We start from the raw sequence: 14,798 nt of genomic DNA on the forward strand, positions 1-14,798 counted from the left end.
AATATACAACTTTTCATTTTCTAATTTTAATCTAGGTTTAACTTCAAGATGAACTCCTTCAAAAACTAGACTTGGTTGCTCTTGGGTGACAAACTAATTTTCCGGCCCAGACGAATTGCGACAATTGGCGTTCATGATATTTAATATTGTTTTGCTCCTATTGTACAAAATTTAAATAACAATAAATGGGATTTTGCATGGCTTGATTTAATTTATTTAATTTTGATTGCTTTAATTTGGGGTGAAACTAGTAGGTATATAATTTTTGGGGTGAATAAATATTTTGTAGCATACTTTTGTGCTGCGTATACTATTACGGCATAGCATACTTTTGTGCTGCGTATACTCTTACGGCATAGCATACTTTTGGGCTCACAAGTACAAAAACAATAACAACTTACAACAACAACAACTTACAACAACAACAACTTACAACAACAACAACTTACAACAACAACAACTTACAACAACAACAACTTACAACAACAACAACTTACAACAACAACAACTTACAACAACAACAACTTACAACAACAACAACTTACAACAACAACAACTTACAACAACAACAACTTACAACAACAACAACTTACAACAACAACAACTAAGAACAACAACTACATTTCCCAGTGCTTTTCAAACTGTGGAACCCCCCAAAAGTATGCAGTAAAAATCTTTTACTGCCCAAAAGTATGCTACAGTTTATTTTCAATTTAATTTTAACGAAATTTTCTTATTTAATACCTTTTATTGAGTTTATTTGTTTAAATATTAAAACAAGGAATTTCAGCAACTACCATATCTCTTATTGTGCTGTTAGCTTTTAGCTTATATTTGATTCGTTACCTTGTATTGATACGCTCGTGTGGACTTTCCGTCGGATCCTTTCCCATCTGCTAATAGTTCCTCGCTGACAATTTTTCAAACTAAAAGTAAACAACCAATAGATGTATATAAAATATTAATCTTAAGTCCATAAAGATTTAAGCAGAATAAATTAAATATTAAATTTGACGAGAAGAACTGGTTTGTAAAGAGCCCAGTTAGGTTTTCTATTACCTACAATACATTTATAAATGAATACAAATAATTATCTGGATATAAAAAACCTCTTTAAAGGCAATGTTTTCAGACTCATTGAAAACGATTAAACAGAAACAAAAAATTGTTTAAAAAATTAAATGAGTAAAAATTTTGGAAAAATGGCTATGCCGAAAAGTGGTCTAAGACCTGCACTTCTAGGCTCATAACTTTTCTTATAGACATCCGATTTAAATGTGGCATACCTCAAAATGATTGTGTTTTAATTCTCTAAAAATCTGTGTTTTCAGTTTTTTTTTTTTTTTTTTGGGTCGATTTTCCGTCATTTTAATGATGTTACCCCTTTCCAAATTTTCGAAAAATGGCTTTGCAGAAAAGTGGCCCAAAACCTGCACTTCTAAGCCCATTACTTTTCTTATAGACATTCGATTTCAATTCGATTTCATACCTCAAAATGATTGTGGATTAATTCTCTAAAAATCTGTTTTCAGTTTTTTTTTTTTTTTTGGGTCGATTTTCCGTAATTTTAATGATGTTACCCCTTTCCAAATTTTCAAAAAATGGCTTTGTAGAAAAGTGGCCCAAAACCTGCACTTCTGAGATCATAACTTTTCTTACAGACATCCAATTTCAAAGTGGCATACCTCAAAATGATTGTGTTTTAATTCTCTAAAAATCTGTGTTTTCAGTTTTTTTTTTTTTTGTCGATTTTCCGTCATTTTAATGATGTTACCCCTTTCCAAATTTTCAAAAAATGGCTTTGTAGAAAAGTGGCCCAAAACCTGCAATTCTAAGTCCATAACTTTTCGTATAGACATTCGATTTCAAAGTGGCATACCTCAAAATGATTGTGGTTTAATTCTCTAAAAATCTGTGTTTTCAGTTTTTTTGTTTTTTTTGGGTCGATTTTCCGTCATTTTAATGATGGACTCTCCAAATTTGAGTCACTCTATTACAAGACATCGGAATGGGTCAAAATTTGAATCAACGTTAAAATGAAAAATTTGAATACAGATTCTTAGAGAATCAAACCACAAGTCTTAAGAGGTATGCCCCTCTGAATTCGGATTAAATTTAGTAAAGCAATGTACTGCAGAAGTAAAATTGTTGACAAGTCACCGGAAACATCGAAATTGCATTGAACGTTTCATTTGAACGTTTTTGACTAATATGAAATAACTAAAAGTCTCCTCCGGCCTGATAATGTTTACTCGCCATTTTAAGGTGGCGTTTGAAACTTTTTGGAGCTTTTTCCATAACTTTGTGAGAGAACCTGAACGAGAGAATCGCTTTGGTCAGTCAGCAAGCAACTGTGGAACCGCGAAGATGTCTAGCAAAATTCCGTACGTGAAGCACAACAACGGCACCCAAATCCAGACCATTGGATTGGGTACCTATACGGTGGGTCTATGTCTTGGAGATCACGTCTGCGATATGGATCGGTGCAATATAATAATAATACTAAAATGATTTGCCCTTTTCAGTCGTTGGGTGGCGATTGCGAGCGGGCCACGCTCCATGCGATTGATGTGGGCTACCGGCACATCGACACCGCCTACTTCTACGAGAATGAAAACGAAGTGGGTGCCGCGGTGCAAAGGAAAATAGCCGAGGGCGTCATCAAACGGGAGGACATCCACATCACCACCAAGGTCAGTTGGCTAGTTGGGCTTGGAATGCACATCGCTAACTAATCCCCAAATGGGCACATACTCCCTCAGCTGTGGTGCCACTTCCATGAGCCGGAGAGGGTGGAGTACGCCTGCCGGAAGACCCTCCAGAACTTTGGGCTGGACTACGTGGACCTCTACCTGATGCACTGGCCCTACTCCTATGTCTACAGGGGCGACCAGGAAATGATGCCCACCGATGCCAAGGGAGAGGTTGAACTCAAGTGAGTAACTGAATGCTCATCCATAAGGAAAAACAAAATGGTTTGATTTCAATTACAGCGACATCGATTACCTGGACACCTGGCGTGCCATGGAGAAGCTGGTGGAGCTGGGCCTCACCAAAAGCATCGGTGTATCCAATTTCAACTCGGAGCAGTTGGCGCGCCTGTTGGCCAACTGCAAGATCAAGCCAATCCACAATCAGGTGCGACATTTGCGGTTTGTTCCCTAAGTTTTAAATTGCTAATTGAACCTATTTCAGATCGAATGTCATCCCGCTTTAAATCAGAAAAAACTGATTGCCCTGTGCAAAAAGAATGACATTGTGGTGACCGCTTATTGTCCGCTTGGTAGACCCAATCCCGCGGAAAAGACCCCCAACTATATTTACGATGCCAAGGTGCAGGCCATCGGAGACAAGTACAAGAAGTCCACCGCCCAAGTGGTGCTCCGCTATCTGGTAAGGATTTAGACGTAACACTTACCTGTAAAGACATCCTTGAACTGGATCTTGTTTGTCCACACAGATTGAGATTGGAACCATTCCCCTGCCCAAGTCATCCAATCCCAAGCGGATCGAGGAGAACTTCAAGATCTTCGATTTCAAACTGGATGCTGAGGATCATGCTGTGCTGGATTCGTATAACACTGGCGAGCGTCTCATCCCCATGACCCATGCCATTAAGAGCAAGAACTATCCTTTTAACATCGAGTTTTGAGCTGAAAAATGGAGGGGAGAATTTAATATATCAGTGATTGTTGGTTTTGATATTATGAAAAAAACAATACTTTAAAAACATAATAGTAAATTTATGTTTGGTTTAATAAATAAATATTTTATATATTTACATATTTTAAAGAGGATATATATAAAACTTAATTTCTTTAAGAAGTGTTTTAATATGTATGTGTATTCTATTGACCGATTGTGTTTTACCTTTCCAACTTGTTTGGGACCTACAATCGCGCATTTTATTCTTATCACTTTAACTGTTTACTATTGATGTTCAAAGGCATTGCCAACAATATCATACTGGGTATTGGATTTCGGTTTAAGCACTGTATTATTTTTACAAATTGATAAGGTGATCATAAGAGTTTAATATGCACTATAAGTAATTCAAAAACCTAAAAATATTATCAATACCTCCACTGCTGCTGATCTTTCAGAGAATCAAGAGAGATAATGACCAAAAGAGAGTGAGCTTTCGCCCAACTAGTTTTTTGACGAGAATTCGCATGGAAAATTCCATTAAATCAAGATCACATAGACTAATGCATGTTTAAACTCATTTACTCAAAATTCGAGAGCAGATTGCAATAATGTGAGGCAATACAAAATAATACCAGGCCCACATGTGATATGCAAATAAATAATAGTAAACGATGAACTAAAGTAAATAAGCTTTTCGCGCCACTCAACTATCAAACTATCGATAAATTTAATTTGAATTGGTTCTAACAATTTAAAATATGGACATTTCCAAAGTCCGAAATAGGTCGTTTTACAAGAAAGTTCAAAGCATGGAAAACTTTAGCCATTAAATGAAATAATATAAAATAACACAATTTTGATCCATATTCCAACCACTAGCTTTTAATATTGATATTCCATTGGTTTCTATATCAACTCAATAGCTGATGCTGATCAAAAATATTAATATTTATTTTATAATCTATTTTATTTATTTTATTCTCCATAATTGCTCAATGTTTTTGCACGAGTTCAATACACATTTTTGTTCTATTAAACTACTTTTAAGTTCCTCGACCGCTCAGCCATGTGTTATCTTCGATTCTGAAAGGTCTTTTAAAGGTTCTCGAAACCTTTTTCACAACTTTATAAAAGAGCCCCCACGAGGAACACAGACATTCATCGAGCAACTGTGTAACTGTGAAGATGTCCGGCAAAGTTGAGTACTTGGAAAACAACGACGGCACCAAGATCCAACCCATTGGATTGGGCACCTTTGCGGTAAGTGGGAGATCAGGTCTCCGATATTGATTGGGAATATCCCTTATCGATCGTCTAACGTCATTTGAGAGCGCTAACGTTACTGATGACTTGTAATTTCAGTCGGTGGAAGGCGATTGCGAGCGGGCCGTTCTCCATGCGATCGATGTGGGCTACCGGCACATAGACACCGCCTACTTCTACGGAAACGAGGGTGAAGTGGGTGCGGCGGTGCAGAAGAAGATTGCCGAGGGCGTTATCAAGCGAGAGGACATATTCATTACCACCAAGGTCAGTTGGTCATTGGAGTGTTTCGGAATGCACACTACTAACAAATCCTAAAATGATAACTCGATTTCCGCAGCTTTGGTGCCACTTCCACGAACCGGAAAGAGTGGAGCACGCCTGCCGCAAGACCTTGGAGAATCTTGGACTGGAGTATGTGGACCTCTACCTGATCCACTGGCCCTTCTCCTACGCCTATTATGGGGACAACGAAATGATTCCCAAAGATGCCAATGGAGAGGTGGAACTCGTGTGAGTAACTAAGAATTCAGTGAAGTGTTTTATGAAAAACTTACAACTGATCAAGAAATACAACATCATCGACTGACGTTAACTATACTCTTATCTTTAATTTATATATGTAGGGTATAAATAACAAACTGCATCGTAGTTAGAGAACCCTATTTATCTCCTATAAATAACAAACTGCGAAGTAGTTAAAGAACCTCATTTATCTCCTATTTATATGTATTGTGAACTAAAAGTAATCCTTATTTTTAAATATTTGACGGCATAGCTAACTAGCCTTTTTCAACGTTTGAAAGGGATTTTTAAATCTAACCACTAATTTTGAATTGGATTTTATTGCAAACTATCCTACAGTGACATTGATTACGTGGATACCTATCGTGCCATGGAGAAGCTGGTCGAACTAGGACTTACCAAAAGCATCGGCGTATCCAATTTCAACTCGGAGCAGTTGACTCGCCTTTTGGCTAATTGCAAGATCAAGCCAATCCACAATCAGGTGCGTAAAATTCGCTTCTTTTCCAAGTTTTAAGTTAACCCTTGACCTTTGGCCTATTTTCAGATCGAAGTCCACCCAGCGTTGGACCAGAAGGAACTGATTTCGCTGTGCAAAAAGAACGACATTGTGGTGACCGCTTTCTGTCCGCTAGGCAGACACAATGCGGAGCTAAGGACGCCCACTTTTATGTACGATGGCAAGGTACAGGCCATTGGCAACAAATACAATAAGACCATTGCACAAGTACTGATCCGATATTTGGTAAGGACTTGCAGTTATTATTCAAAAAGTATTTGATCATAGACATGTTTGGATTACAGATTGAACTTGGCACCATTCCCCTGCCCAAGTCATCCAATCCCAAGCGAATCGAGGAGAACTTCAATGTCTTTGATTTCAAACTGGATGCCAAGGATCATGCCATTTTAAATTCGTATCACACTGGCGAACGAGTGGCTCATGCTCGCCAAGCCATCAAGAGCAAATACTATCCATTCAACGTTTACAGTGCTTGTTTTTAATATTTTAAATAAATGAATAAATTATTTTTAAACAACAATCTTAAAAATTATTTATTTTGTTTGCTAAAAACAAAGTTACTGTTATATCGCTCATTAAAGAAGGCTTGGTTTTTAATTTTATAAACCATATTCTACCTCTATTTTAAATATTTAATCACTTTCAATCGTTCGTCTGTTTAATTTATTTAGGTGTTTGTTTATGTGTTCCCCTGTTACTGTCTTACCTTTTGAAGTAGTTTAAGAAACAGATCAATAAATCACCCCAGGATGTCTATTTTTTTTTTTGTTTTATTTTAAAGAAATAATTTTAAAAACAATTAATTACTTTGAACACGTTTGAATACTGTAATCTATATCGAGTAATCATCGTGGTATTTTGTAACGGTTTTACAGTATATTTGAAGAGTTCCATGCATTTCAGTATATATTGTTGAGCCAATTGGTATGTTTGGTCACCCTCACTGCGGTCACACCAGAAACCATTACAAGATAATTATCCTTGTAAGTCGCCGGGATTTCACAACAATTCCCTGGTAAACAAGATGCCAGCAGTACGTGGCCACCACCGCAGCGAAGATTACGTGGATGAGCAACTGCAGGAGGAGTAAGTGAAACCCCGGGAACCAGGTAACTCCGTCCAAAGGTCGAAAATCAGAGCTTCGCCAGCCGGAAAGTAGAACAGAGCCCAGAAATCGATGCCCCACTGCCACACAATGGTCTACATGCGAATCGTGCTGACAACCTTGGTGACCATTACGTGTCTGCTGGGGGACAACTTCGTGGAGCTGACCCAGCACCCCCTGCTGAAGGCCCTGGCCGATAACGCCACCCATGCGGCGATTGGAGCCCTCACGGGAATCGCCTTCGCCATGCAGTTCTACGAGCGCACCTCCCAGCTCCTTGGGTGGATATTGATTTTCACCTGCTTCGTTGTGTCATCGCTGATCGACTTGGACCACTTCGTGGAGGCGCGCTCGCTGTATCTGGAGGTGAGTGTTGGCAGCCCCATGGAGCACCCACTAATCGAGATCTTGTAACGCCATCAACAGGACGCCACCAATCTCTCCAAGAGGCCCTTCCTCCACTGCTCCAGCATCATAGTGGTGATGCTTATGCTCTACATCTGCACCGCCTGCCTGAACTACTTCCGGACCAGCCTGATGCTGGGCTCCCTGCTCTGTGCCTTCATCACCCATCACACGAGGGACGCCGTGCGTCGGGGCTACTGGCTGTGCCCCCTGGGACACACGGAGAGGATGCCCCAGCTGGCCTACATAGTGACCACCATCCTGACGCCCCACTTGCTGGGCTGCCTGCACAATGTGTGCCGCAGTGCCACCGTGCTCAACTTCCTGGGTCAATATGTAAAGCTGAGCGAGGGCCAGTATCGCAGTGGCTCCACTGCCAACTATCGCTACATGCAGGTCTAGGGCTGTATTTTAGAGAACACTTTGTGATAACACAATGCAAAACATCATCAAATGGTAAATGCAAAATGCTTTTCAGCTTCAAGCGCTTTATGATTAGAAAGATCAGCTAGAAACCAAGATACTTCCACACTACAGGACACAATTTTACACGGAACTATTAGTCGGAGTACCTCTCTTAGGGAACTATGCTTTCCCCTCAAATGTTTTTCCTTGTTAAGTAGGGTAGGTTTTTACTAGCATCTAAATATAGTACAGATAATATCCGAATATGTGATATGTAGTTCTTAGACAAAACTAGAGTAACGAGCATAGCGCACAACGATATATGTAATCGATTTCCTCTTCTACTTCGACTCTTGTACTTGTAGGCCATACGAATTTTAAGCTAATCGAACAATAAACTCAATGTAATTGCCTTAGAACATACGGCCTTGCAATCACGATTAATTCCATTGATTTGCCTGGCCCACCTTCATTTTATTCGCTGTTTATTTGTGGGCCAAATTAGTTGCCATTTACAAATTGGCCCTAATAGCTGGCATTGCTGCGAAAGAATCCCGTCATAAATCGACTTTTACCGCTTATTTTGCCGAATCGGTCGCGGTTATTTTTAAACGAATTTAATTTTAAATGCGCGCCATTATAAATAAATCACAATTCGATTGAAATAGTACGCAAAGAGTATAAAAAACTTTGGTTTTTCAAAATTTTCCTACGCATTTCGGCGGAAAATCGCCGTGTTTGCGGGTCAATAATTGGGTAATTAAACTTCCACGTGCGATGGAACAAAGAAAACATTGTAGGGTATTGTTGGTCCCAGAATTTCCCACGCATGCCCATTAACAGCAGCACTAACAACAATAACAGCGGTTGAATCTGTTGGCAACACCCACGAATCAACATTTGTTTGACATACACTGAGAGATAAATCAAGCACTAGAAGTTTGTTATTGGTAACACTATTTGTTTTTCTTTTTTTTGCCCAAATGCCATATGGATTTATTGGTTTAACTTTAACTACCTTGCTATTTATTTACTATTATCATTTGTTTGTGCTCTCAAAATTGTATAATATCATTTTTATCAAATGATATATCATTTTTCAACATGAAATGCTAGACAAATTATTTACTTGTTGTAATTGATGTATACAAATTGTGTATATGTACTTAGAGAAATGAATCGTTTCAATTATGTTACACTATTTTAATTGTCTTTTTACTTAGTGATGCCTATTAATAACTTCAAATAAAAAATCAGAAAATATTCACCAAGGATATCATTGTAAATTGGTAAAAATCACAATTTTTTGTTAGTTTAAATTGTATTTTAAATAACAAATCATGTTGTGCCTCATTAAAACCCCAAAATTGTTCTCTGTGTACACAAATGATGATCGTTTTGGGCTTGGTCGCGTTTCGTTAGTGGACACATATTTATGTGACTGATCAGAAGCGCAGATCGCTGCAGAGAACCCAGTACAAAAAGTGTCGGCGCGGCGGCCACAGTAGTCGTTCTATAAAAAAAGGAGCCAAGAGGTCGCGTGTCCAAGTTTTTCGGGTCCATCGCGTGTGTGTGATTTCTGAGTTGGCCAAGATTGCGGACCAAGGGGATATCTGTGAAAATCCGCTCGCCGTAAGTGCGCTGGAACTTTAGAATTTGGCTAACTGTTTGGCTTCCGTTGCACTGTTTTTACAATTGTATAGTTAGAGTTCCGCTTACTTTTTGTTTGGTTTGCCCTCGACCTTGGGCACTTTTCACGCTTCGTTTGGCAGCCGGCCGTATATTTGTCTATCGATGATATCACGGCCGGGTCATTAAGTCCACAGCCAAGTGCGACATTTCTGTTTGCCTTCCGCCGATAACTAACTTAAGTCGCTAAACGCCGTTCCCAGAGTCATTAACACCCCGTTAAAATCCAGCGTAAATCACGGGATCCGCCGTTGGGCACCAGCAAAGTTTCATAATATTTATCTGGCACGATCATAACATGCATACACAATGTACGAACATGTATATTATATGTATATGGTTTAAAAATAAACATTGTAAATATTTACATTGGAAATCTATAAAGAGCAAGGAGCCGATTTCTCCCCATAATTCTCTCGCTCGGCGTTCACACGGTTTTTGGTCACAGGTTTATTACACTTTTTTCTCTTAGAAAAATAATAATAATGCCAAAGAAATAAATAACTCATAAAACGTCTGTGTTTGCTGGCTGCTTTTCTTTAATGGTTTATGAACTGATAATGAGCTCGTAAACAGTCCAATTCCAGTTCCCTCTGCTTAGAAGCCATCTAAACTGATCCGATCTTGATGGGAGATCTCTGAATACTCTTGCAGCATATAGCAGCATTGCAGGTTCCTTCACTTCTAGGCGTAAAGTCATTCACTGATAATGCCAATGATCGATAACGAGTTCAGTTACAGCTCTCAACAGTTGTGCAATTTTTAAAAATATAAAAAACACGTGAACCTTACTTGGCACTTAATAACAATAATTAATATTATTATGATTTTTATAGAATTAACAGACTTTATAAATATTTGTAATTAGTAAAATGAAATAAAAATTGTATTTGATATACCCAATGTGTTGCATTGCCGAGTAATAAATAAATGTCCAGTATATACTTGAAATTCTGAATACATTTTTGGACTGAGATTTATTATAATCAATTATTCAAATTTGTTATCTCTAAAGTTACTTGTGAAAGACAAATTTGAAACTAAAAAAAATGCATTCAATTTGCAGAGAATTTATATACAGCTATGGAAGACTGAAGTCATATTAATGATTAATGTTTGAGCAACTGAACATTGGTAAATAAAATAATTTCGAGTGATGTCTCAACTCCCAGAGGTGAATTTTAAACTTTTTACGACCCCACGGCGTATGAGCAATGTGTCATTTTTGGACGCCTCACCTGAACAATCTGAACGGTCCGCGACAGCTGCCTAATTAAAATTATCGAAGATTTCGTTGCTCCGTCGCCGTCTGCCAAATTCGTGGAGTGCGGCCAACGGGGCGGGTTGTCGATCGGTATAAATAGCGCATACGCAGAGTGGGCACACGAACGCACTTGCAATTGCAGAGGCACTTATTTTCTGTCATTTCATGAGCAACCGGGTTGAATGACTCGAGTCCGTGCGTCCGTCTAAATATAACTCTTGCAGTTTGCCCAGTTTATATAACATTCTCTCGAGGGCTGATCTTAGCTAAAAAGGGATTTCGAAAGTGGCATGTTTTTGGCCCTAGAGTCTAGACTTTGAGACCTCAGCACCAATGATGCTCGTTAAGGTGCATTGATAAACAAACATGGGCGAAACGTGTTTGACCAAGTGTTGTTTCGCGTTCTGATGGCACAGATCTTTCTTTAGAAAAACATATACACACTGGGAAAATTCGCCTCGTCACAAGATCCAAATTTTATGCCGGCTGCTTGCCGTTGACAAAGAGCGAAGGCGCAGCGAAATCGATGAAAATAAATCAGAAAATGAAAATGAACAAAATGAAAATGGCAATCCCAGTACGAGCCGAAATTTCAAAAATTGTTGGTTCAAAAACAACTGACAAGAGAGAACCCCACTCTCCATTCCACTCTCGCCGACTTGTTTTTGGCTTTCGCTTTTTTTTGGCAGCTTTTCGAGCGCGTTGAAGCGCCGTGAAATGCTCAATATTGTTTGGGACTCCGTGGCGAGACGATCGTCGAAAAAGTCGCGCGCGCTGCTATAATAAATTCAAGCATTCACAAAGAAATATTTAACTAGGCAATGAAAAAAAAACACACACCATTAATAATCACATAAAAAAATTAAGATTTATACACACAGACCAAGAAAATAAAATACAAAGTAAACACATTTTATTGGTGAATAATTGTGCTGTGCACTGTGAAAAGAGTCCTAATACGTTTATACGCATTTAAGTGCTGGTAGATAAAGGCGAAAGTAGGCCAACGCAGAAAGACAGACAGTTGATTTGAAACTAAATATTACTCATACGCCACCGGCACCTCATTCATTCCCATCTCAGTTATCAGCCTTTGAATGAGCCCCATGAGCGGACTGCGCCAACAGCTAAAGGTAAGTACCACAACGCCTTATCGACGGGGTTACCTTTCCAAATAAAGACCCCACAATCCCTGACGATCTTGAGTCTTTAGTCTTCAGTCTAAACCTGCTCGCATTTGCATAAATATTTACCTAATCGCTTTTCAATGGTGGCAACAACTTTAGCTCCCCGTCTGGCAGGCACTAAAGCTGCCTCCGTTGTATACACAATTTGTTTTCATTTCTTTTATGATGAGCAAATATTAAATCCCTCTCTCGTGGGACCGCCTATAAATAATTTTAATAACAATATTGGTACTACATTGCGGCAATTCTCTTGTCAGGGTCGCCAAGAAATATGTAAATTAGCAGATCGAATTTGTTAATTTCACCATCTTTAGTCAAATATTTAGGGTAACCGAATTACACGAAGCTCAACAAATATGTTTATCTTGGTTTATTTTCGGAACAATGAAAATTTAAATAATTTATTTTGGCATTAATGGTTGTACTTGACTTTAAAAAGCTGAATGGATCAACAAATAAAATGTAATGACGACATTAACAAGTGAAAAGCTAATTCGTATTCGTTTAAAGTTAAAGCTTAACACACTTTTAATTGGTGTTATTTTCCCGTTTTTAGTTTTACAAATAAATAATGTAAGCGATGATATTGCAAATTTCATTATTTCGCAGGAAATAATATCCTTAAAATTTAAAAATGCTGTCTAAATAATTTTTAATTGTTTGACATATCTAGTCGTATTTTACAGTTTTGCTAAAAACGAATCCTATTAATAATTTTCAACTAACAAAATGGGCATTTTAAGATTCCAAACTAAACATTGTTTCCATATTGTAATTTAAAATTCCAAAACTGTACCTCCTCATTATTACCACAAGTCCAAAAGCTAATTAATCTTTTATGGTACAAATACAAGCTTGCCCAAATCGAGTGCAACCGTCTGCTATTTAATATCCAGATCTGCGTAGGCAAAAATAAAATGTAAGGCGTATGGCGAGACTCCCATAAAGTTGCCCCTCAACATTGCATTCTGTTTTTCTAAGTCATAAAATGCGTCGCTGTCGCAGCTCATAACTTTGTAGCCAAAACACATCATTAAAAAGCACAGACGAGCATCCATAAAAGGCAAATGGATATAGATATGAAAAAAGACATGTGCATGTTCCCCTGGAAATTAGCCTTTTCGGGGGAGGACATCGTAATGGTTTCTTAATGTGCACGTTTAAGATTTCTGGCGTACAGTGCTTTCCAGGGCATTAAAAAGGTCGATTGTTTATCGGCATAGACCTAAATATACTTTGCAAATATAAACATTTGCGATTATTAACTTTCTGCCTACCTTTTTGATGTGTATATTTTAATTTCGTCTATCAGAATATGATGTGAACGCATCATACGAATTTCCATTGAGGTCCAAAGTTTCGATACTTGTTTATCAAAATTTCCCAATTGACGACACAACAGTATTTCGACTGGATTTATACAAACAAGCCGCAGATTTATGATTTTGGCAAGGCTTAACGGCACATAAACAATTTGTTAAATTCGTGAAAAAGTGTCAAAGAAAAATGCCATAAAATGAGCATAAAAACGCCGTTCTCTACAAATTTATTAATTTGTTTACATTTTATGCGACTTAGCACGTGAGCAATGCCATCATCTGCATTTATTTTGTTTTGTTAAAGCCAATAAACGAACAGTCGACTAAGGTAACTAACCTGGGACAAGGTTTTACATAGTTGCCGTTCGGGCCATGTGAACATCAGCTGCATTTTAATTACCAAATAGGTTGTTGGTTGAATACCAAGTTGGATTACAAGACAACCATAATACTGATAAGGTTAAAGTAGAAAATAAATACTGTTCAAAACCTTGAGGTTTTACAAATTACATAAAATAACTAATTACATGATCTTAGGCACGGAAATTAACGTTGAAAATAAATTTAAATTGACTATTAACCACATTTTAAAACAATTCATCTGTAATAACATAAATGTGTCTCAAACTAAATTTTAGTAGAAATATTCTGTTAATTATATTACACAGAATCGATACCGTGTAATTAAAGGTACTTTTTAAAAATCACGCAAACTGCGAGCTTACTAAAATTAATTAGAAATCCAATTTAAACTATAAAGGTCACACAGTGTAAACAAACAACACATGATTTAATTAAAAGGTTAATTTTCGCTTAGCACACAATTAAAATGAATTTTAAATAAGAATTGTTCGGATAATTTGATCTTTTCGGATATTTACGTAAACACTTTCACCGTTTTTGCTGCTTCATTTTGTAATTAATCAAAAATAGTTGAAATACTTGCAATTCAGTACGCAATTGAATTGAAAAATAAATAAATAGGAAGCACGAAATCTCTGCCAATTTCCCTCATATTTGGCCTAATCGCGGGGTTGATGTTTTGTTCTTAAAGAGCCAACTAATTGCATTTGCACTTCTTTTTGGCTCAGTTGAGATATTCGGAATTCCTCGAATTAAAATAGAATTGAAAACAACAAATAGCGAACGGGTGCTAAAATAACCAAAGAACAACGTAATAAACAAGAATGTCAAAAATAAAAAAGACTAATAGACGAAATGTAAAAATATCTCTTCAACCCACCACCACCCCAAAAAAAATAGGTTCTTGATTTTCCCCGCAGCTCAAGAGTATGCTACATTTTCTTTCCTTCGCCTTTTATTTAGTGTATTTAATTTTTTTATTTCCTTTTTATTTTTCCACAGATGCTGGGAACAGCTTTACTGGGCAAACGGGCCACCAAGGTAAACAGAAAATTATTTCGGATCGGTTTATTTTGACTGGTCGTTATTTATTTGATTTTCA

At 37.6% G+C, this 14,798-nt stretch overlaps 4 protein-coding genes and 1 long non-coding RNA gene across 6 annotated transcripts in view; 4 read left to right on the plus strand and 1 right to left on the minus strand.

Annotated features, from left to right (window-relative positions):
* Positions 1–42: 42 nt before the first annotated feature.
* On the minus strand, positions 43–3,526 carry LOC108047543. The gene is made up of 3 exons (XR_001769442.2): positions 3,419–3,526; positions 847–926; positions 43–157 (listed from the first exon to the last, which is right to left on the minus strand). It is a non-coding gene; the product is annotated as an uncharacterized LOC108047543 (long non-coding RNA).
* LOC108047533 (aldo-keto reductase family 1 member B1) lies at positions 2,343–3,785 on the plus strand. The gene is made up of 6 exons (XM_017127748.2): positions 2,343–2,442; positions 2,526–2,693; positions 2,763–2,935; positions 2,994–3,138; positions 3,196–3,393; positions 3,461–3,785. The coding sequence occupies exons 1-6, from the start codon at positions 2,368–2,370 to the stop codon at positions 3,650–3,652; spliced, it is 951 nt and encodes a 316-aa protein (XP_016983237.1). The 5' UTR covers positions 2,343–2,367; the 3' UTR covers positions 3,653–3,785.
* A 1,020-nt stretch (positions 3,786–4,805) lies between these two features.
* On the plus strand, positions 4,806–6,480 carry LOC108047411 (aldo-keto reductase family 1 member B1). The gene is made up of 6 exons (XM_017127570.2): positions 4,806–4,908; positions 5,011–5,178; positions 5,252–5,424; positions 5,776–5,920; positions 5,984–6,181; positions 6,241–6,480. Exons 1-6 carry the CDS (start codon positions 4,834–4,836, stop codon positions 6,439–6,441), a joined length of 960 nt encoding a protein of 319 aa, XP_016983059.2. The 5' UTR covers positions 4,806–4,833; the 3' UTR covers positions 6,442–6,480.
* A 424-nt stretch (positions 6,481–6,904) lies between these two features.
* Positions 6,905–8,311, plus strand: LOC108047388 (transmembrane protein 267). The gene is made up of 2 exons (XM_017127547.1): positions 6,905–7,430; positions 7,491–8,311. Exons 1-2 carry the CDS (start codon positions 7,137–7,139, stop codon positions 7,869–7,871), a joined length of 675 nt encoding a protein of 224 aa, XP_016983036.1. The 5' UTR covers positions 6,905–7,136; the 3' UTR covers positions 7,872–8,311.
* Positions 8,312–9,340: 1,029 nt separating this feature from the next.
* Positions 9,341–14,798, plus strand: part of LOC108047429 (calcium-binding protein E63-1) — a 30,976-nt gene continuing 25,518 nt past the window's right edge. Inside the window, exons 1-2 of one of the 2 annotated variants that reach the window (XM_017127613.2) lie at positions 9,341–9,506; positions 14,699–14,737. In XM_017127613.2, the coding sequence (XP_016983102.1) occupies positions 14,699–14,737 (39 nt within the window). In that variant the 5' untranslated portion in view covers positions 9,341–9,506. Of the gene's footprint in view, positions 9,507–11,548; positions 11,961–14,698; positions 14,738–14,798 lie in introns of those variants that run through there. The other variant, XM_017127605.2, reaches the window with a different exon arrangement.

Source organism: Drosophila rhopaloa, unplaced genomic scaffold, assembly GCF_018152115.1.
Source record: "Drosophila rhopaloa isolate 14029-0021.01 unplaced genomic scaffold, ASM1815211v1 contig_159, whole genome shotgun sequence".
Taxonomy (NCBI): Eukaryota; Metazoa; Arthropoda; class Insecta; order Diptera; family Drosophilidae; genus Drosophila; species Drosophila rhopaloa.

What these genes read in the sequence shown, in the direction of transcription:
- LOC108047533 (XM_017127748.2), top strand. Translation starts at nt 2,368, where the DNA reads ATGTCTAGCAAAATTCCGTACGTGAAGCACAACAACGGCACCCAAATC. An exon ending in ACATCCACATCACCACCAAG is followed by an intron (nt 2,694 to 2,762) that starts GTCAGTTGGCTA and finishes ATACTCCCTCAG; the next exon opens with CTGTGGTGCCACTTCCATGA. An exon ending in AAGGGAGAGGTTGAACTCAA is followed by an intron (nt 2,936 to 2,993) that starts GTGAGTAACTGA and finishes TTTCAATTACAG; the next exon opens with CGACATCGATTACCTGGACA.
- LOC108047411 (XM_017127570.2), top strand. Translation starts at nt 4,834, where the DNA reads ATGTCCGGCAAAGTTGAGTACTTGGAAAACAACGACGGCACCAAGATC. An exon ending in TTGGATTGGGCACCTTTGCG is followed by an intron (nt 4,909 to 5,010) that starts GTAAGTGGGAGA and finishes TTGTAATTTCAG; the next exon opens with TCGGTGGAAGGCGATTGCGA. An exon ending in AATGGAGAGGTGGAACTCGT is followed by an intron (nt 5,425 to 5,775) that starts GTGAGTAACTAA and finishes ACTATCCTACAG; the next exon opens with TGACATTGATTACGTGGATA.
- LOC108047388 (XM_017127547.1), top strand. Translation starts at nt 7,137, where the DNA reads ATGCCCCACTGCCACACAATGGTCTACATGCGAATCGTGCTGACAACC. An exon ending in CGCGCTCGCTGTATCTGGAG is followed by an intron (nt 7,431 to 7,490) that starts GTGAGTGTTGGC and finishes CGCCATCAACAG; the next exon opens with GACGCCACCAATCTCTCCAA.